The sequence below is a fragment of the Nematostella vectensis genome, chromosome 5 (assembly GCF_932526225.1).
Source record: "Nematostella vectensis chromosome 5, jaNemVect1.1, whole genome shotgun sequence".
NCBI classification, from domain to species: domain Eukaryota; kingdom Metazoa; phylum Cnidaria; class Anthozoa; order Actiniaria; family Edwardsiidae; genus Nematostella; species Nematostella vectensis.
Window position 1 is genome coordinate 1,009,241 of NC_064038.1, and position 22,662 is coordinate 1,031,902.

At 38.0% G+C, this 22,662-nt stretch overlaps 1 protein-coding gene across 2 annotated transcripts; it reads right to left on the minus strand.

The window, feature by feature from the left end:
* Positions 1–984: 984 nt before the first annotated feature.
* Positions 985–22,627, minus strand: LOC5498815 (alpha-N-acetylgalactosaminidase). Of its 2 annotated transcripts, XM_048727740.1 has the most exons (14): positions 22,488–22,627; positions 19,804–19,873; positions 19,364–19,445; positions 14,545–14,637; positions 12,866–12,902; positions 12,421–12,485; positions 11,009–11,176; positions 10,540–10,599; positions 5,835–5,936; positions 2,563–2,634; positions 2,326–2,390; positions 2,189–2,246; positions 1,940–2,047; positions 985–1,718 (listed from the first exon to the last, which is right to left on the minus strand). In XM_048727740.1, exons 1-14 carry the CDS (start codon positions 22,585–22,587, stop codon positions 1,578–1,580), a joined length of 1,221 nt encoding a protein of 406 aa, XP_048583697.1. In that variant the 5' UTR covers positions 22,588–22,627; the 3' UTR covers positions 985–1,577. The 2 variants fall into 2 exon arrangements, with proteins under 2 accessions (XP_048583697.1, XP_048583698.1); XM_048727741.1 differs by lacking the exon at positions 19,804–19,873 and having other exon boundaries at positions 22,488–22,605.
* Between the last annotated feature and the right edge of the window lie 35 nt (positions 22,628–22,662).

The window sequence follows — 22,662 nt, forward strand, 5'->3', positions numbered from 1 at the left end:
TTCGTCTGTTCCTCCTTTTTTGAAATACTTTTAGTTAGATACAGTGGTAATATATTAGTAAGATCAGTGGTTAGATATAAGTAAGATTAGTAGTTATTAGTATTAGATTATAAGTAGATTATTAGTATTATTAGTTAGTTTAGTAGATATTAGCAAGATCAGTGGTTAGATATAAGTAAGATTAGTAGTTATTAGTATTAGATTACAAGTAGATTATTAGTATTATTAGTTAGTTTAGTAGATATTAGCAAGATCAGTGGTTGGATATTAGTTAGATTAGTAGTTATTAGTATTAGATTATAAGTAGATTATTAGTATTATTAGTTAGTTTAGTAGATATTAGCAAGATCAGTGGTTAGATATTAGTTAGATTAGTAGTTATTAGTATTAGATTATAAGTAGATTATTAGTATTATTAGTTAGTTTAGTAGATATTAGCGAGATCAGTGGTTAGATATTAGTTAGATAAGTAGTTATTAGTATTAGATTATAAGTAGATTATTAGTATTATTAGTTAGTTTAGTAGATATTAGCAAGATCAGTGGTTGGATATTAGTTAGATTAGTAGTTATTAGTATTAGATTATAAGTAGATTATTAGTATTATTAGTTAGTTTAGTAGATATTAGCAAGATCAGTGGTTAGATATTAGTTAGATTAGTAGTTATTAGTATTAGATTATAGGTAGATTATTAGTATTATTAGTTAGTTTAGTAGATATTAGCAAGATCAGTGGTTGGATATTAGTTAGATTATAGGTAAAGCGCTTAGAACATGCCTGTAGAACTGCTTTAAAAGCATTGTTTATCGTTATCTTCGTCGTCGTCGTCATCATCATTATTATTATTTTATAGGATCGACCAAGGTCTTGCCTCTATCCCTTCTTGAGAGGAGGTATAATTTTCCAGGAAATGTCGCTGTAAACTACCGTTGCGTTCACCTAGAAAGGTTGTGGAGATCCTAAAGGCCAATACCAAATATCTTATTCGATTGAGTCTTTTATTGGAATAGGATTGAAGTTGAATCTACCACTAGGCATTACACAATTATAGGTAAAAGGTAATTTTTAAGTAATGGGCCGAAATACGCAGAGACATAATGTTTTCTTTGTTTTCTTTAGCGAAAATGTCAGTTCAATAATCCGCGCGCAATACGCCAATCTTCAAAAAGGAGATTTGGCACCGTGTCGGGGCCAGCTGATTTATTCGTCTTGATCTTAAATTGGCCTTACGTGCGCCATGTTATCAGTCACTAAGAATTCTGGGACAGGATCTAGGGCAACCTCTAATGGTCCATTTGCAATCTTTTTGAACATTGTCTGTTTGCATTTTTTTTCCTAAGGGCTATTTTTATTCTAGCTATTGTCTAAGTTGTATTGTCTAATTTTCACATCACCAACTAAATTTCTATAGCAGAAAAGCGAAAAATTAAACATATATTTCTAAACACACAACTTCTCTTTCATGCTTGACATATTGTAAGATTTTTACCGAAATCATTATATATTTTTCAATAAAAGAAAAACTTGGTCATAATGGCTAACTGTCATATTGTTACTTGCAACAAGGCCTGACCTAGCTATTGCTTCGAGGCAGTAACTTTGAACATCAAGGCCCCTGTGGGCCTGATGGCCGCTGTCGTGAAGCCATTGGTAAAATCACCCAAGTTTTGGAAAGCGAATAGATCACGGACTGATGCGGTGCTAGCCCTAAGCCCGATCTGAGATACAAAAAAAAACACATTGTAATCATCATCCATCATTGTGATCTTCGTTATTATCAGCAATCGTTATAATATATGAACTGTCAACTTTGATCGATTGATCGATTGATTGAAATCATAAAGATCATCAATATCATTATCATCAGCATCATCATCAATATTATAGTCATCTACTGCGCCATCATAATCAAATATCGTAAGTTAGCTGTGGTGCTTACCTCTTCAAAACTCACAGGAACAGTATGTGCACTGCTTGCCACATTGATGACAGCGACCGCCACTGATCCATCTGCGAGGGGCCGCGACCACACTTGGATGGCATTATTCTTCAAGAGGACATTTATCAAACTTATACAGGGTGAGGCGAAAAAGCGAGAATGGTCATTGTCAAAGAACAAGTCAAATGTACATAACGTTTGCATAGATTCTATAGCACACATGCAATTGTGGTACAGAAAAATGTTTACCATAAAACGTCTAGAGCCCATCTTGCCAAGCTTGTCCTGATTGACAGCTATTATCTCCCTACAGGGAAAGAGAAAGTAACCCTTGTTTATTCTGTACAAGAGAAACTATGAATTGCAAGATAAGCAAGATAACAGACTTGTTCTGTAGAATGGCTTTGAATTCAGGCTTGATTGTGCGGAGGTCGTTGGACATAATCAGCGGCTAATGGAGTTCAATAAAATACAAACCAGTATTAGAAAACAACAATCCCTTAACACAATCTGCCGGCTAGTTTTGAGATAAAATAATATAATACAGTAGCTCTTATATTTACAAGCAACAATAAGTTGCAGGATATATTTTTCACGTATAGACTTGTGATATGTGTACTCACAGACGCCATGATAGACCATATTGCCATTTGTGCCTTGGCTTGATCCACTGTCAAGCTGTCACCAATAATAAGCTAAACGGAAAACAACAATACTCAAATGCCAACAGTTACAACTTCAAGAAAAACACACCAATAATGAGCTGAACGGAAAACAACAATCAAATGGCAACAGTCACACCATTACTTCAAGAATAACACACCAATAAATGAGCTGAACGGAAAACAACAATCAAATGGCAACAGTCACACCATTACTTCAAGAAAAACACACCAATAAATAAGCTAAACGGAAAACAACACTCAAATACCAACAGTCGCAACATTACTTTAAAAAAAAACATTGCTATGATATGGTAGCTTAAATAATACCATTACCATGATGCTTGTAGCTTAAAGAATAACATGGAGGTGATGTTGGTAGCATAAAAAACAACATGACCATGATGTTGGTAGCATAAAAAATAACATGACCATGATGTTTGTAGCATAAAAAATAACATGGCCATGATGTTGGTAGCATAAAAAATAACATGGCCATGATGTTTGTAGCATAAAAACAATATGGCCATGATGTTGGTAGCTTAACCCTATACAGACCGGGCTTTTTGGGGCTTCTTCTGACCGGGGGAGGGGGGGGGGGGCTCTTTCGCCCCATTATCTGACAAAGAGGAACAAAATGATGTATTGTGTTGCCATAACAACACAATATGACGTCATAAAAGGACATATGGTTATAAATAGCCTATCTTTCGAAACCTTTGCATAGAACATCCAAAATCCAAATAAGTGATAACCAGTACGTATTACAAGTATTATACGTAATTACGTATTATTAAGTCATAACCAGTACGTATTACAAAAGCGACCGATATTCTTAAAAAAAAATTGTCTTTGTGACGTCACGATGCCGTCATTTAAGTGAGCAGAAACGGGCAATATTTCTGTTTTTTTTTAGATGTGTATTTCTGTATGTCTTTTTCGATAATCTTATTATTTTGCAGTAGACATATATTATTAGTGACACTGTTTCTATGACAACAATGTATGACACCTGTGACGTCATTGATTGGCATTGTACTTTATTATTGGCAATTGGCATTGACTCTTAATTATAGTAATAATTTAAATATCTTTTCCAAAAATGTTTTTTTTTTTCTAATTTTTATTTAAAATAGAGGAATATAAAAAGGATTTTGCCAAATTAAGATGTTAGTTTAAAAAACAGCGATTTTTGGCTAATTATGTGACATCAGCATACGCCATTTTGGATTTAATGAAAGTTATTTATTTTAATCAATAAAAACTGGGTGACAAAATTTAATCTTCGTTTCAAGTTTTATTAATGATTTCAGGTGGATATGAATGTTTTTTTTGCAATTTCTACAAGCATTATTTCGAGAAGGTAAAAAATTGACAAAAAAAACACCACCCCTCCCCCCTAAAATAGAGATGTAAATTTTTATTGTGTTATTTTCAAAACTTGGTATAAAACGTTTATATGACATGGATTTACGTTGAGCACGACGTATTAATAGTTGATCTTAACGACTTAGGCAAAACGAGCGTTTTGCCTAATTTTCATTAAACTTTATCTCAAAACTTGGTTGCTATGGTTACCAGGGTACACATATCAAAATTTTGTTTACACCAAAGTGATCCCAGATAAATTTTAGGAAAAGTCATCAAATTTCAATGCTCTAGCCCCAGTCTGAATAGGGTTAAAGAATAGCGTGTTAGAAGCATAAAGAATAACATGGCGGTGATGTTGGTAGCGTAAAAATACCATGGCAGTGATTTTGGTAGGTTAAAGAATAACGGTGATGTTGGTAGGTTAAAGAATAACATGGCGGTGGTGTTGGAAGCATAAAGAATAACCTGGCGGTGATGTTGGTAGGTTAAAGAATAACATGGCGGTGATGTTGGTAGGTTAAAGAATAACATGGCGGTGATGTTGGTAGGTTAAAGAATAACATGGCGGTGATGTTGGTAGGTTAAAGAATAACATGGCGGTGATGTTGGTAGGTTAAAGAATACATGGCGGTGATGTTGGTAGGTTAAAGAATACATGGCGGTGATGTTGGTAGGTTAAAGAATACATGGCGGTGATGTTGGTAGGTTAAAGAATAACATGGCGGTGATGTTGGTAGCATAAAGAATAACATGGTGGTGATGTTGGTAGGTTAAAGAATAACATGGCGGTGATGTTGGTAGGTTAAAGAATAACATGGCGGTGATGTTGGTAGGTTAAAGAATATCATGGCAGTGATTTTGGTAGGTTAAAGAATAACATGGCGGTGATGTTGGTAGGTTAAAGAATAACATGGCGGTGATGTTGGTAGGTTAAAGAATAACATGGCGGTGATGTTGGTAGGTTAAAGAATAACATGGCGGTGATGTTGGTAGGTTAAAGAATAACATGGCGGTGATGTTGGTAGGTTAAAGAATAACATGTCGGTGATGTTGGTAGGTTAAAGAATAACATGGCCATGATGTTTGTAGCATAAAAAATAACATGGCGGTGATGTTGGTAGGTTAAAGAATAACATGGCGGTGGTGTTGGTGGGTTAAAGAATACCATTGCAGTGATTTTGGTAGGTTAAAGAATAACATGGCGGTGATGTTGGTAGGTTAAAAAATAACATGGCCATGATGTTTGTAGCATAAAAAATAACATGGCGGTGGTGTTGGTAGGTTAAAAAATAACATGGCGGTGGTGTTGGTAGGTTAAAGAATAACATGGCGGTGGTGTTGGTAGGTTAAAGAATAACATGGCCATGATGTTTGTAGTGTAAAGAACTAATTTTTGGTGCTTATTTTTTTTCATTGGAAGGGAAAACAAGTGATACCACCAAGGGGCAGCCATTACCCCTCATGTTCAACAGATAATGATGTCAGTTATCATGTTTGGAAGGCCTGTTAATGTGTTCATTGTCATTGGTTTTTAACATACAAATGCAGCAACTGTACCCGACAACAAACAGACACACACCTCAGCAAAACTGACACATAGTTTAGCAGGGGAGACACCCAATTCAGCAGAACAGACACACAGTTCAGTAGGACAGACACACAGTTCAGCAGGGCAGACACACAGTTCAGCAGGACAGACACACAGTTCAGCAGGGCAGGCACACTGTTCAGCAGGACAGACACATAGTTCAGCAGGGCAGACACACAGTTCAGCAGGGCAGACACACAGTTCAGCAGGACAGACACACAGTTCAGCAGGACAGACACAAAGTTCAGTAGGGCAGACACACAGTTCATAATACCTGGTCAGGGTCATTCCAGTGTCCTGGTCCTGCCACTGGCACCAGGTCATCCTGGCTATCACCATAGTAATTTATAATGCTGAGGACACTACCCCAAGAATCCTATGGAGTAAATACAGTACTGTAAAGTAGTGCCCATGATAGTCCATGATAGGTGAAGAGGGTTCCAACTATCTTGGGCGTTTGGCCACCAGCTATCATGCACTATTATCGACTATCGTGTAGTTTGAACATGTTCAATTTTCTATGCTGGAGTACCTGGATATTATCATTAATTATTGCTGGAGTACCTAGATATTATTTTTATTTATTGCTGGAGTACCTGGATATTATCATTAATTATTGCTTGAGTACCTGGATATTATTATTAATTATTGCTGGAGTACCTGGATATTATTATTAATTATTGCTTGAGTACCTGGATATTATCATTAATTATTGCTGGAGTACCTAGATATTATTTTTATTTATTGCTGGAGTACCTGGATATTATCATTAATTATTGCTTGAGTACCTGGATATTATCATTAATTATTGCTGGAGTACCTGGATATTATCATTAATTATTGCTGGGGTACCTAGATATTATTATTAATTATTGCTGGAGTACCTAGATATTATTATTAATTATTGCTGGAGTACCTGGATATTATTATTTATCATGATGGAGTACCTGAATATTATCATTAATTATTGCTGGAGTACCTAGATATTATTTTTATTTATTGCTGGAGTACCTGGATATTATCATTAATTATTGCTTGAGTACCTGGATATTATCATTAATTATTGCTGGAGTACCTAGATATTATTATTAATTATTGCTGGAGTACCTGGATATTATTATTTATCATGATGGAGTACCTGAATATTATCATTAACTATTGCTGGAGTACATGGATATTATCATTAATTATTGCTGGAGTACCTGGATATTATCATTAATTATTGCTGGAGTACCTGGATATTATCATTTATTATTGCTTGAGTACCTGGATATTATCATTAATTATTGCTGGAGTACCTAGATATTATTATCTATTATGATGGAGTACCTAGATATTATCATTTATTATTGCTTGAGTACCTAGATATTATTATTAATTATTGCTGGAGTACCTAGATATTATTATTAATTATTGCTGGAGTACCTGGATATTATTATTTATCATGATGGAGTACCTGAATATTATCATTAATTATTGCTGGAGTACCTGGATATTATTATTAATTATTGCTGGAGTACCTGGATATTATCATTAATTATTGCTGGAGTACCTGGATATTATCATTTATTATTGCTTGAGTACCTAGATATTATTATTAATTATTGCTGGAGTACCTAGATATTATCATTTATTATGCTGGAGTACCTGGATATTATCATTAATTATTGCTGGAGTACCTGGATATTATCATTAATTATGCTGGAGTACCTGGATATTATCATTAATTATTGCTGGAGTACCTGGATATTATCATTAATTATGCTGGAGTACCTGAATATTATCATTAATTATTGCTGGAGTAAATAGATATTATCATTTATTATTGCTGGAGTACCTGGATATTATCATTAATTATTGCTGGAGTACCTGGATATTATCATTTATTATTGCTTGAGTACCTAGATATTATTATTAATTATTGCTGGAGTACCTGGATATTATCATTAATTATGATGGAGTACCTGAATATTATCATTAATTATTGCTGGAGTACCTGGATATTATCATTAATTATTGCTGGAGTACCTGGATATTATCATTAATTATTGCTTGAGTACCTAGATATTATTATCTATTATGATGGAGTACCTGGATATTATCATTAATTATTGCTGGAGTACCTAGATATTATTATCTATTATGCTGGAGTACCTGGATATTATCATTAATTATTGCTTGAGTACCTAGATATTATTATTAATTATTGCTGGAGTACCTAGATATTATCATTTTTTATGCTGGAGTACCTGGATATTATCATTAATTATGCTGGGGTACCTGGATATTATCATTAATTATTGCTGGAGTACCTGGATATTATCATTAATTATTGCTGGAGTACCTGAATATTATCATTAATTATTGCTGGAGTACCTAGATATTATTATCTATTATGATGGAGTACCTGGATATTATCATTAATTATTGCTGGAGTACCTGGATATTATCATTAATTATTGCTGGAGTACCTGGATATTATCATTAATTATTGCTTGAGTACCTAGATATTATTATCTATTATGATGGAGTACATGAATATTATCATGAATTATTGCTGGAGTACCTGGATATTATCATTAATTATTGCTGGAGTACCTGGATATTATCATTAATTATTGCTGGAGTACCTGGATATTATTATCTATTATGATGGAGTACCTGAATATTATTATTAATTATTGATGGAGTACCTGGATATTATCATTAATTATTGCTGGAGTACCTGGATATTATCATTAATTATTGCTGGAGTACCTGGATATTATCATTAATTATTGCTGGAGTACCTGGATATTATCAATAATTATGCTGGAGTACCTGGATATTATCATTAATTATTGCTGGAGTACCTGGATATTATTATTAATTATTGCTGGAGTACCTGAATATTATCATTAATTATAGCTGGAGTACCTAGATATTATCAATAATTATGCTGGAGTACCTGGATATTATCATTAATTGTTGCTGGAGTACCTGGATATTATCATTAATTATTGCTGGAGTACCTGGATATTATCATTAATTATTGCTGGAGTACCTGGATATTATCATTTATTATTGCTTGAGTACCTGGATATTATCATTAATTATTGCTGGAGTACCTAGATATTATTATCTATTATGATGGAGTACCTAGATATTATCATTTATTATTGCTTGAGTACCTAGATATTATTATTAATTATTGCTGGAGTACCTAGATATTATTATTAATTATTGCTGGAGTACCTGGATATTATTATTTATCATGATGGAGTACCTGAATATTATCATTAATTATTGCTGGAGTACCTGGATATTATTATTAATTATTGCTGGAGTACCTGGATATTATCATTAATTATTGCTGGAGTACCTGGATATTATCATTTATTATTGCTTGAGTACCTAGATATTATTATTAATTATTGCTGGAGTACCTAGATATTATCATTTATTATGCTGGAGTACCTGGATATTATCATTAATTATTGCTGGAGTACCTGGATATTATCATTAATTATGCTGGAGTACCTGGATATTATCATTAATTATTGCTGGAGTACCTGGATATTATCATTAATTATGCTGGAGTACCTGAATATTATCATTAATTATTGCTGGAGTAAATAGATATTATCATTTATTATTGCTGGAGTACCTGGATATTATCATTAATTATTGCTGGAGTACCTGGATATTATCATTTATTATTGCTTGAGTACCTAGATATTATTATTAATTATTGCTGGAGTACCTGGATATTATCATTAATTATGATGGAGTACCTGAATATTATCATTAATTATTGCTGGAGTACCTGGATATTATCATTAATTATTGCTGGAGTACCTGGATATTATCATTAATTATTGCTTGAGTACCTAGATATTATTATCTATTATGATGGAGTACCTGAATATTATCATTAATTATTGCTTGAGTACCTGGATATTATCATTAATTATTGCTGGAGTACCTAGATATTATTATCTATTATGCTGGAGTACCTGGATATTATCATTAATTATTGCTTGAGTACCTAGATATTATTATTAATTATTGCTGGAGTACCTAGATATTATCATTTTTTATGCTGGAGTACCTGGATATTATCATTAATTATGCTGGGGTACCTGGATATTATCATTAATTATTGCTGGAGTACCTGGATATTATCATTAATTATTGCTGGAGTACCTGAATATTATCATTAATTATTGCTGGAGTACCTAGATATTATTATCTATTATGATGGAGTACCTGGATATTATCATTAATTATTGCTGGAGTACCTGGATATTATCATTAATTATTGCTGGAGTACCTGGATATTATCATTAATTATTGCTTGAGTACCTAGATATTATTATCTATTATGATGGAGTACATGAATATTATCATGAATTATTGCTGGAGTACCTGGATATTATCATTAATTATTGCTGGAGTACCTGGATATTATCATTAATTATTGCTGGAGTACCTGGATATTATTATCTATTATGATGGAGTACCTGAATATTATTATTAATTATTGATGGAGTACCTGGATATTATCATTAATTATTGCTGGAGTACCTGGATATTATCATTAATTATTGCTGGAGTACCTGGATATTATCATTAATTATTGCTGGAGTACCTGGATATTATCAATAATTATGCTGGAGTACCTGGATATTATCATTAATTATTGCTGGAGTACCTGGATATTATTATTAATTATTGCTGGAGTACCTGAATATTATCATTAATTATAGCTGGAGTACCTAGATATTATCAATAATTATGCTGGAGTACCTGGATATTATCATTAATTGTTGCTGGAGTACCTGGATATTATCATTAATTATTGCTGGAGTACCTGGATATTATCATTAATTATTGCTGGAGTACCTGGATATTATCAATAATTATGCTGGAGTACCTGGATATTATCATTAATTATTGCTGGAGTACCTGGATATTATTATTAATTATTGATGGAGTACCTGGATATCATCATAATTTCTCCAAAGGTTGCAGAACTCAGCAATCCTTGCATAATTTGGCTGAAAGTGATAAAAAGAATCAACAGAATTAGCTTTCTTACAGCCTTCCTGCCACAAGGATTAAGTCTTTGAATGAAAACTGCCAAAAACTCCCTTTAAAACACTTTCGGTTAAAATTGCTTATTTCATAACATATGAATGTTGAAAACTGAGTTAAAGCTGGTTAGGTGTGAGAGTGGTTTATTAGATTCAAAACCTTTCAAGATGTGAGCATAAGGTATTATGTGATTAAAATGTTTTTGGAAAAAAGACAGACCCAAGCCACAGTAATGCAAAGAGTATAAAATCAACCTAACATTACACATTTTCACAGAGGTGAACCACTGTACCCCTGCAGTAAAAAATAAAAAAAATTATATTTCATACTATCTTTTTAAAGGATAAACAAATCAAAGCTAGCATCCTTTACCTTTATTCCTGCCCCAACCTGGTAAGCTGGCCAGCTACAGGAGAACACGATTGGCCGTCCCGTCACATTCAGGGCTGCTGTTACTTTTGGGTACCCTGTGTCATATGTCTTAGGGTCGCTATAGCAACCATCAAGCTTCAGATAGTCAACACCCCACTTTGCAAAAGTCTGTGCAGCACATACAGAGCCAAATAAAAGATATGATTTACTTCACTGGAATCATTTATTGATAAGTATTTTGCCTGCTGAACTAGCACTATAGGACTGTGGTGTGTGTGGTGTGGTGGTATCATGTGTCTTGGGTGTGTGTGGTATGGTGGTATCATGTGCCTTGGGTGTGTGTGTTATGGTGGTATCATGTGCCTTGTGTGTGTGGTATGGTGGTATCATGTGTCTTGGGTGTGTGTGGTATGGTGGTATCATGTGTCTTGGGTGTGTGTGGTATGGTGGTATCATGTGCCTTGGGTGTGTGTGGTATGGTGGTATCATGTGCCTTGGGTGTGTGTGGTATGGTGGTATCATGTGCCTTGGGTGTGTGTGGTATGGTGGTATCATGTGTCTTGGGTGTGTGGTATGGTGGTATCATGTGTCTTGGGTGTGTGGTATGGTGGTATCATGTGTCTTGGGTGTGTGTGGTATGGCGGTATCATGTGCCTTGGGTGTGTGTGGTATGGCGGTATCATGTGTCTTGGGTGTGTGTGGTATGGCGGTATCATGTGCCTTGGGTGTGTGTGGTATGGTGGTATCATGTGTCTTGGGTGTGTGTGGTATGGTGGTATCATGTGTCTTGGGTGTGTGTGGTATGGTGGTATCATGTGCCTTGGGTGTGTGTGGTATGGTGGTATCATGTGTCTTGGGTGTGTGTGGTATGGCGGTATCATGTGTCTTGGGTGTGTGTGGTATGGTGGTATCATGTGTCTTGGGTGTGTGTGGTATGGTGGTATCATGTGTCTTGGGTGTGTGGTATGGTGGTATCATGTGTCTTGGGTGTGTGTGGTATGGTGGTATCATGTGTCTTGGGTGTGTGGTATGGTGGTATCATGTGTCTTGGGTGTGTGTGGTATGGTGGTATCGTGTGCCTTGGGTGTGTGTGGTGTGGTGGTATCATGTGTCTTGGGTGTGTGGTATGGTGGTATCATGTGTCTTGGGTGTGTGTGGTATGGTGGTATCGTGTGCCTTGGGTGTGTGTGGTGTGGTGGTATCATGTGTCTTGGGTGTGTGTTATGGTGGTATCATGTGTCTTGGGTGTGTGTGGTATGGTGGTATCATGTGCCTTGGGTGTGTGTGGTGTGGCGGTATCATGTGTCTTGGGTGTGTGTGGTATGGTGGTATCATGTGTCTTGGGTGTGTGTGGTATGGTGGTATCATGTGTCTTGGGTGTGCACTACATGAGTGAGAAGATAGTGACTTACATTCATGTCTTGTTGGATGTGGTCTATAGAGCCAGGGTAACCTGCGCAAGTCTTGGTGCCATAATCTTGGAAGTAAATAATAGGCTAATAATCAGTCTTTAATTACAGTTTTTGAATAGAATCATTCAAAAAATACAACACAGACACATAGTAACTTAGAAGTAAATCACAGGCTAATTATCTGTCTTTATTACCAGTTTTAGGATAGAACCATCCACAAAATACAACACAGACACATAGTACCTTGGAAGTAAATCACAGGCTAATTATCAGTTCTTTATTAGAGTTATTAAATTTTAGGAATTTAAGAATTTTTAGAATTATCCACAGATACTACAGAGATACATAGATAATTTCCTAGTTATTTAGGTGTTTTGCAACAAATAGAATATGAATAACCAATTCTAATTAGTTTAAAAATGTGAAAACATCACTTTCTATGTACCTGCATAAATGCCGAGCTTCAGTCCTTTTCCATGGAGCTTTGGAATGAGACACAGTTGATTCCATTAATGTCGCATATATATGGTATTGTGATTACTATTTTGTAGTAGATACCAATAGAGAGAAGTGTAAATTGGGGGTTAATAGCAAACACTATTCTAGAACATCCACATTTTTGTCTTATCGTTGTAATGTTTTTGTGCAACCTCATTTGATGTTAAACAGTTGGTAATGGTTCATCTTCTTCAGTCTGCTCTAAAGAAGTCTTATTAAAGACAAAAAATTGGCAAAGTCAGTTCAGAGTCTTTGATTGTACTCACATACTGGGCCAGTGCGGGTATGCCGCTAGGGAACCTCTTGGGGTCTGGTTAAAACTCACATACTGGGCCAGTGCAGGTATGCCGCTAGGGAACCTATTGGGATCTGGTTGATACTCACATACTGGGCCAGTGGGGGTATGCCGCTAGGGAACCTATTGGGATCTGGTGCAGGTATGCCGCTAGGGAACCTCTTGGGGTCTGGTTGATACTCACATACTGGGCCAGTGGGGGTATGCCGCTAGGGAACCTATTGGGATCTGGTGCAGGTATGCCGCTAGGTAACCTATTGGGGTCTGGTTGATACTCACATACTGGGCCAGTGCAGGTATGCCGCTAGGGAACCTCTTGGGATCTGGTTGATACTCACATACTGGGCCAGTGGGGGTATGCCGCTAGGGAACCTCTTGGGGTCTGGTTGATACTCACATACTGGGCCAGTGCAGGTATGCCGCTAGGGAACCTCTTGGGATCTGGTTGATACTCACATACTGGGCCAGTGCAGGTATGCCGCTAGGGAACCTCTTGGGGTCCGGTTGATACTCACATACTGGACCAGTGGGGGTATGCCACTAGGGAACCTCTTGGGATCTGGTTGATACTCACATACTGGGCCAGTGCAGGTATGCCGCTAGGGAACCTATTGGGATCCGGTTGATACTCACATACTGGGCCAGTGGGGGTATGCCGCTAGGGAACCTCTTGGGGTCTGGTTAATACTCATATACAGGGCCAGTGGGGGTATGCCACTAGGGAACCTCTTGGGATCTGGTTAAAACTCACATACTGGGCCAGTGCAGGTATGCCGCTAGGGAACCTCTTGGGGTCTGGTTAATACTCATATACAGGGCCAGTGGGGGTATGCCGCTAGGGAACCTCTTGGGATCTGGTGCAGGTATGCCGCTAGGGAACCTCTTGGGGTCTGGTTAATACTCACATACTGGGCCAGTGCGGGTATGCCGCTAGGGAACCTATTGGGATCCGGTTGATACTCACATACTGGGCCAGTGCAGGTATGCCGCTAGGTAACCTATTGGGATCCGGTTGATACTCACATACTGGGCCAGTGCAGGTATGCCGCTAGGTAACCTATTGGGATCTGGTGCAGGTATGCCGCTAGGGAACCTCTTGGGATCCGGTTGATACTCACATACTGGGCCAGTGCAGGTATGCCGCTAGGGAACCTCTTGGGGTCTGGTTAATACTCATATACAGGGCCAGTGGGGGTATGCCGCTAGGGAACCTCTTGGGATCTGGTGCAGGTATGCCGCTAGGGAACCTCTTGGGGTCTGGTTGATACTCACATACAAGGCCAGTGGGGGTATGCCGCTAGGGAACCTATTGGGATCTGGTTGATACTTACATACTGGGCCAGTGCAGGTATGCCGCTAGGGAACCTCTTGGGGTCTGGTTGAAGCTCGCCATCTGCTGTTCTGTTATGGTCAGTCCAACAATCCTGGAAACAAGAAACTAAAAAGTTACTAGTAAGGTAATCCTTGTTATTACACGCCATGATATAATTCGACAACGTTTCAGGCTATTTCTTCCCATGGGTGAGCATCTTATCATGTCAGATATTGACTGCTCCACACAGTTTAGATCACATGTACTCTGAGTTTAAAATATAGTATGTGAGCACAGCCAATAAAAATGACATCCCTTGCTGTTCTTTTCCATTAACCAAAAGAGATTTTAAAATGCAGTGAGAAACAACATATTATTTATCCAAGGGAATGGCCAATTCAAAGTTCGAGGATTTTACACCTTGCACAACTTACGTCACCCTAATGACCTTGCACCACTTACATCACCCTAATCACCTTGCATCACCCTAATCACCATGCACCACTTACATCACCCTAATCACCTTGCACCACTTACATTACCCTAATCACCTTGCATCACTAACATCACCTTGCATCACTTACATCACCCTAATCATCTTGCACCACTTACATCACCCTAATCACCTTGCATCACTAACATCACCCTAATCACCTTGCACCACTTATATCACCTCAATCACCTTGCATCACTCACATCACCCTAATCACCTTGCACCACTTACAACACCCTTATCACCTTGCATCACTTATATCACCCTAATCACCTTGCATCACTTACATCACCCTAATCACCTTGCATCACATCACCCTAATCACCTTGCACCACTTACATCACCCTAATCACCTTGCACTACTTACATTACCCTAATCACCTTGCATCACTAACATCACCTTGCATCACTTACATCACCTTGCATCACTTACATCACCTCAATCACCTTGCATCACCCTAATCACCTTGCATCACTTACATCACCCTAATCACCTTGCATTACTTACATTACTCCTATCACCTTGTATCACCCTAATCACCTTGCATCACTTACAACACCCTTATCACCTTGCATCACTAACATCACCCTAATCACCTTGCACCACTTACATCACCCTAATCACCTTGCACTTCTTACATCACCTTATTCACCTTGCACCACTTACATCACCTCAATCACCTTGCATCACCCTAATCACCTTGTATCACTTACATCACCCTAATCACCTTGCATCACTTACAACACCCTAATCACCTTGCATCACTTATATCATCCTAATCACATTGCACCACTTACATCACCCTAATCACCTTGCATCACTTACATCACTTTAATCCCCTTGCATCACTTTCATCGCCTTAATCCCTTTATATCACTTACATCACCCTAATCACCTAGCATCACTTGCAATACCTAATCACCTTGCATCACTTACATCACCCTAATCACCTTGCATTACTTACATTACTCCTATCACCTTGTATCACCCTAATCACCTTGCATCACTTACAACACCCTTATCACCTTGCATCACTAACATCACCCTAATCACCTTGCACCACTTACATCACCCTAATCACCTTGCACTTCTTACATCACCTTATTCACCTTGCACCACTTACATCACCTCAATCACCTTGCATCACCCTAATCACCTTGTATCACTTACATCACCCTAATCACCTTGCATCACTTACAACACCCTAATCACCTTGCATCACTTATATCATCCTAATCACATTGCACCACTTACATCACCCTAATTACCTTGCATCACTTACATCACTTTAATCCCCTTGCATCACTTTCATCGCCTTAATCCCTTTATATCACTTACATCACCCTAATCACCTAGCATCACTTGCAATACCTAATCACCTTGCATCACTTACATCACCCTAATCACCTTGCATTACTTACATTACTCCTATCACCTTGTATCACCCTAATCACCTTGCATCACTTACAACACCCTTATCACCTTGCATCACTAACATCACCCTAATCACCTTGCACCACTTACATCACCCTAATCACCTTGCACTTCTTACATCACCTTATTCACCTTGCACCACTTACATCACCTCAATCACCTTGCATCACCCTAATCACCTTGTATCACTTACATCACCCTAATCACCTTGCATCACTTACAACACCCTAATCACCTTGCATCACTTATATCATCCTAATCACATTGCACCACTTACATCACCCTAATCACCTTGCATCACTTACATCACTTTAATCCCCTTGCATCACTTTCATCGCCTTAATCCCTTTATATCACTTACATCACCCTAATCACCTAGCATCACTTGCAATACCTAATCACCTTGCATCACTTATATCACCCTAATCACCTTGCATCACTTAAATCACCCTAATCACCTTGCATCACTTAAATCACCCTAATCACCTTGCATCACTTACATCACCTCAATCACCTTGCACCACCCTAATCACCTTGCACCACTTACATCACCTTAATCCCTTTGTATCACTAACATCACCCTTATCACCTTGCATCACGTACATCACCCTAATCACCTTGTACCACTTACATCACCCTAATCACCTTGCATCACTTACATCATCTAATCACCTTGCACCACTTACATCATCCAAATCCCCTTGCATCACTTACATCACCCTAATCACCTTTCACCACTTACATCACCTCAATCACCTTGCATCACCCTAATCACCTTGTATCACTTACATCACCCTAATCACCTTGCATCACTTACAACACCCTAATCACCTTGCATCACTTATATCATCCTAATCACATTGCACCACTTACATCACCCTAATCAACTTGCATCCCATCACCTTAATCAGCTTGCATCACTTACATCACCCTAATCACCTTGCATCACTAACATTACCCTGCTTACCTTGCATCACTTACATCACCTTAATCACCTTGCACAACTTATATCACCCTTATCACCTTGCATCACTTACATCACCTTAATCACCTTGAATCACTTAGATCACCCTTATCACCTTGCACCACTTATATTACCCTAATCAACTTGCATCCCATCACCTTAATCAGCTTGCATCACTTACATCACCCTAATCACCTTGCATCACCCTAATCACCTTGCACCACTTATATCACCCTAATTAACTTGCATCCCATCACCTTAATCACCTTGCACCACTTACAGCACCCTAATCACCTTGCATCACTTACATCACCCTAATCACCTTGCATCACTTACATCACCTCAATCACCTTGCATCACTTACATCACCTTGAATCACTTAGATCACCCTCATCACCTTGCACCACTTATATTACCCTAATCAACTTGCATCCCATCACCTTAATCAGCTTGCATCACTTACATCACCCTAATCACCTTGCATCACCCTAATCACCTTGCACCACTTATATCACCCTAATTAACTTGCATCCCATCACCTTAATCACCTTGCACCACTTACAGCACCCTAATCACCTTGCATCAGTAACATCACCCTAATCACCTTGCATCACTTACATCACCCTAATCACCTTGCATCACTTACATCACCCTAATCACCTTGCACCACTTATATCACCCTAATCACCGTGCATCACCCTAATCACCTTGCATCACTTAAATCACCCTAATCACCTTGCACCACTTACATCACCTCAATCACCTTGCACCACTTACATGACCCTAATCACCTTGCATCACTTACATCACCCTAATCACCTTGCACCACTTACAGAACCCTAATCACCTTGCATCAGTAACATCACCCTAATCACCTTGCATCACTTACATCACCCTAATCACCTTGCATCACTTACATCACCCTAATCACCTTGCACCACTTATATCACCCTAATCACCGTGCATCACCCTAATCACCTTGCATCACTTAAATCACCCTAATCACCTTGCACCACTTACATCACCTCAATCACCTTGCACCACTTACATGACCCTAATCACCTTGCATCACTTACATCACCCTAATCACCTTGCACCACTTACAGAACCCTAATCACCTTGCATTACTTATATCACCCTAATCAACTTGCATCCCATCACCTTAATCAACTTGCATCACTTATAGCGGAGCCCCAACATAGCCCAATAGTAATAGAAAAGTGGTATAGCTATACGATAAATTTCCTGTATCATCTGACTGCTTTCAGTGACTAGAGAGTTCCCCGGTAACTTGTTGTTACTGTGACAGTGAGAGATGGACACCCTCACAACTAGCATGAAGTCCAGAGGAATTTCTAATTCGAATAAACTCTTTCTGATGAGCTCAGTTTCAATATGGTATCATATGTACAAAGGTTGGTGTTTAACATTACTACAATAAAAAATGACCCACTTTTTGGTGGCCAATGGGAGGGAGGTGGTGTGCACGCGTCCTGCACACCCCCTGTGTACGCACCTGGCTTACACCATATTCAAATAAACTTATCGTTTTTACAATGTCTGTGTCATTACAAAAAGCCTTGACTACTGCCAAAGAAGCAAGTATTTAGGGAGGCTGATAGCACCGTTAAGAGTATGATGTGAGACTATTCTTCCTACCATTGATAAAAAAATATCGGCATTTCAAGCAAAATTAGGTGTTATTATTCACTTTTCAAAAGCGTGTCAAAAGCATTCTGAAAATGGCGGTGGGTGCGACATTGACCAAGGTCACTTCAAACTCGATTTTCTACCTAAAAGCTACCATTCCACATGGCCGCCAAGATATTTTTGAAAACCTGAATAAACAAGCTTTCAATTTCGCCTAAAAGCCTGCTTGTTCTCGTAAAACGCGTACTCGGACCCAATTTGGGGCTCTTTGGTGATAGAGTACTTGAATCACTTACATCGATAGAGACATATTCATAGCCAACATCTCGGTATCCATCTGCAACCATGTGATCCGCCATTGTCATGAAAAGCTTCTCACTGAAAATAATAATATCAAAGTGAATAAAGTACTCTTAAATAATTTTAAAGTTAAAACTTCTTGACTTTGTTATATATAAAGTTCACCCCTTGGCTCTATAAAGTCCACCCCTTGACACTGTTAAATATAAAGTTTACCCCTCAACTCTGTTAAATATAAAGTCTATCCCTTGACTCTGTTAAATATAAAGTTTACCCCTTGACTCTGTTATATATAAAGTTTATCCCTTAACTCTGTTATATATAAAGTTTACCCCTTGACTATGTTAAATATAAAGTTTACCTCTTAACTCTGTTAAATATAAAGTTTTCCCCTTGACTCTGTTATATATAAAGTTTGAGATTTCTAATACTGTACCCAATACAATTTTCTGGATCCTTTTCACAATCAACGTCACAACGAAATTTCTCCCAGTCCATCCAACCCACTGAAATAACAAACATCAGAATAACTAATAATGTGATACTCAACTAATAAAAAAAACACAGAATAACTAACACTATAATTACTAATAATGTGATACTCAACTAATAAAAAAAAACACATTAGAATAACTAACACTATAATTACTAATAATGTGATACTTATCTCAATAAAAAATAACACATCATAAATAATTAAAATCATATAATAATTAATTACATGATACTCAACTCATTAAAAGCACATTAGAATAACTAAAATTATAATTACAAATAATGTGATACTTAATGAAAAAAAAACACATTTAGGCTATGTTCAAACGTTGCTTTACACATGAGCCGTATTTAATGCAAATGCATGCAAATGAATCAAGCCGATTGTGGTTAATTTTATGAGCTAATGTAATGTGAATTATAAGATGCCCTAAGTTGAGTGCTGGAGATTTCGAGAGCAGAATCTCCAAAGTACTCTCTAGGTTCTGCGTTAACGTTTTTCTGCCAAAAGATAAACAGCTCTGGTCGCATATCTTTGTTTCTGCCATTCGGGAAAACTACCTATTGCTACTTTCGACTGGCCTCTTCAGAGAAATTGTACATAGTAGCAATTACTGTTTCTTGAATCTTGCAGGAGGAGAAACAATTCTGATGTATGCTTTGAATTGATTTTGAGGATTGTGCTACAGAGCTTGAGGAACTTCTATATTCATTCGCTGAAGTTGGTTTCGAGAAGCTTAAAAAACTTGATTTATACTTTGCTGCTAGGAGATTAAAAATAAATTATCAGTAGAAAGATATTTTTATTTATTTGCCGTAGTGGAAATAATTTTGTTTTGCAGCATCTGCACTCTTGGTTTGATTTGTTCACTTTTATGTGGCAATAATTCTCCATGTCCAAGTTCGTGCAAAACTCCCCTTTAAACCTTTTTTTGGTTTTGATGGAACGTTTGACAGTTTAAAGCAAAGGAAAACATTTCTCTGTTATGATTGGCTCGAGGAGAATACGTGACAAGACTACAGGAAGTCATTATCATGGGTATTAGTGCAGGCATTCTTTTCCCTCTTCTCTCTCCTAGCCTGCGTGCAGCCGGAAATAGTTCCATTATTGCCGTATGCGAATTACCGACAGAGAGCTTGTTCAGACCACACCCCCCCCCCCTCGCGCACTTACCGCCGGCGTATACGTTCGGCAGCCTAATGATTCGAGGTTCTCTGGAAGTTTTCTCTCTTTGTCCAATGAGGGCCATTTAACTCGAACAGTTACAGCCACATGTGGGTCTGGAGGATTCGGAGGATTTGCAGCAGCGGGAGCTGCATTTGTAGCAGGAGCTGTAGTTGCAGCGGGAGCTGGATTTACAGGGCTGACTGGCCATTTCGGTTGTTGGACCATTGCGCACAGGAGTAGAAGCGAGTTCTTCTGGTCTTGAGGATGATGACTCTCCCTGTGATTTCGGTGGTATCTTATACGTTTCTTGCTCGGTGTTCTGATTATCGCTATTTATTTTGAAAGAGGTCTTCAATGGTTTTCAGTTCTTGAAGCAATTGTCTTCGTCGCTTAAGTTTCCTAATGCGCAGACGGCAAATATACTCGCTTACTCTTGTGGGAGAGAGACTTTTCAGCTCGAAAGCTATATCGAACTTCCCTTTACCCCCGATGACAAACATTTGGTCGCTATTAGCTACATCCGTGAGGCACAAATTACACGAAGGAATTGCCATATTGGTTTGCACGCTTTGAGCCTTCGCTGTCAAACTCACGTGCAAAATCATAACATTCGAAAAATTATATATGCAGGGTACATGGAGCTATTGACCAATCATGTGGCTTGTTACATTTGAACCAGATGACAGCCAATCAGAAATCACTTCACTCTGGCAGTAGGTGCGGGGGGGGGGGGGGTGGTCTAAACAAGCTTTCTGTCGGTAATTCGCAGATGGTAATAATGGAACTAATTCCGGCTGCACGCAGGCTACTCTCTCCCTGCCCTGTGTCCGTTTTTGCGCTTGCCCCCAGGTACCACGCAGCTTGAAATACACAGAACAGAGAGGGTTTTTTCACAATCATAACACCGAGTACTGCCTGCAAGCAGGCTACCCTTAGTTGGAATTGTTGTGTGTGTTGTTGCGCGTAGAAAGAAGCAATTTAGTCAAGGTGATTGGAAATTAGTTATCCCATTACTGCTTTCTTTAGTGGGAGTAATAGGGGGAATTCTAAATTTCAGCAGAGTTAAAACGGCCCCAAATGTGCATGGAGATAATAGACAACTACAAGTCCTGCATCAAGTTGGATGGAAAATTCTAAGCGTTAAGTAACAACTCGAAAAAGCTTGGGCTACCTGTGGTACAATCAAATTTCAACACTTGTTGATCCGTACGCCTGGAATTTCTTTCACATTCTGTCTTACAAATATTCATCATATACATCGCCCAAAAATACCACCCTCCCGACTTTTAACTTGATAAAAAAGAGTTTGGACGTAAGTGATTTGTTATATAAATTGTACTTTATCGAAACTGTCGATAACCACGTGACAGGCGCGTGAATGGCAGATATTTCATACAGAAGACAAAATACAACCAGGACATTAAAATGAACGAAAACTCAGTCACAATTCTACTTACTTGGCGGGGTTAATGCAAGTCCATTATCAAGAGCGACGGCGCAATTGTAAAAAAAAAAGAAAACAAGAAAACAGCAGACATAAAACGCAACCTTCGCCATCTTGAACCAGGCGACAGAGCCCGCAATCCTCAGCGGAATATTATGCTTTACATTTTGACCAATCAGATTACGCGA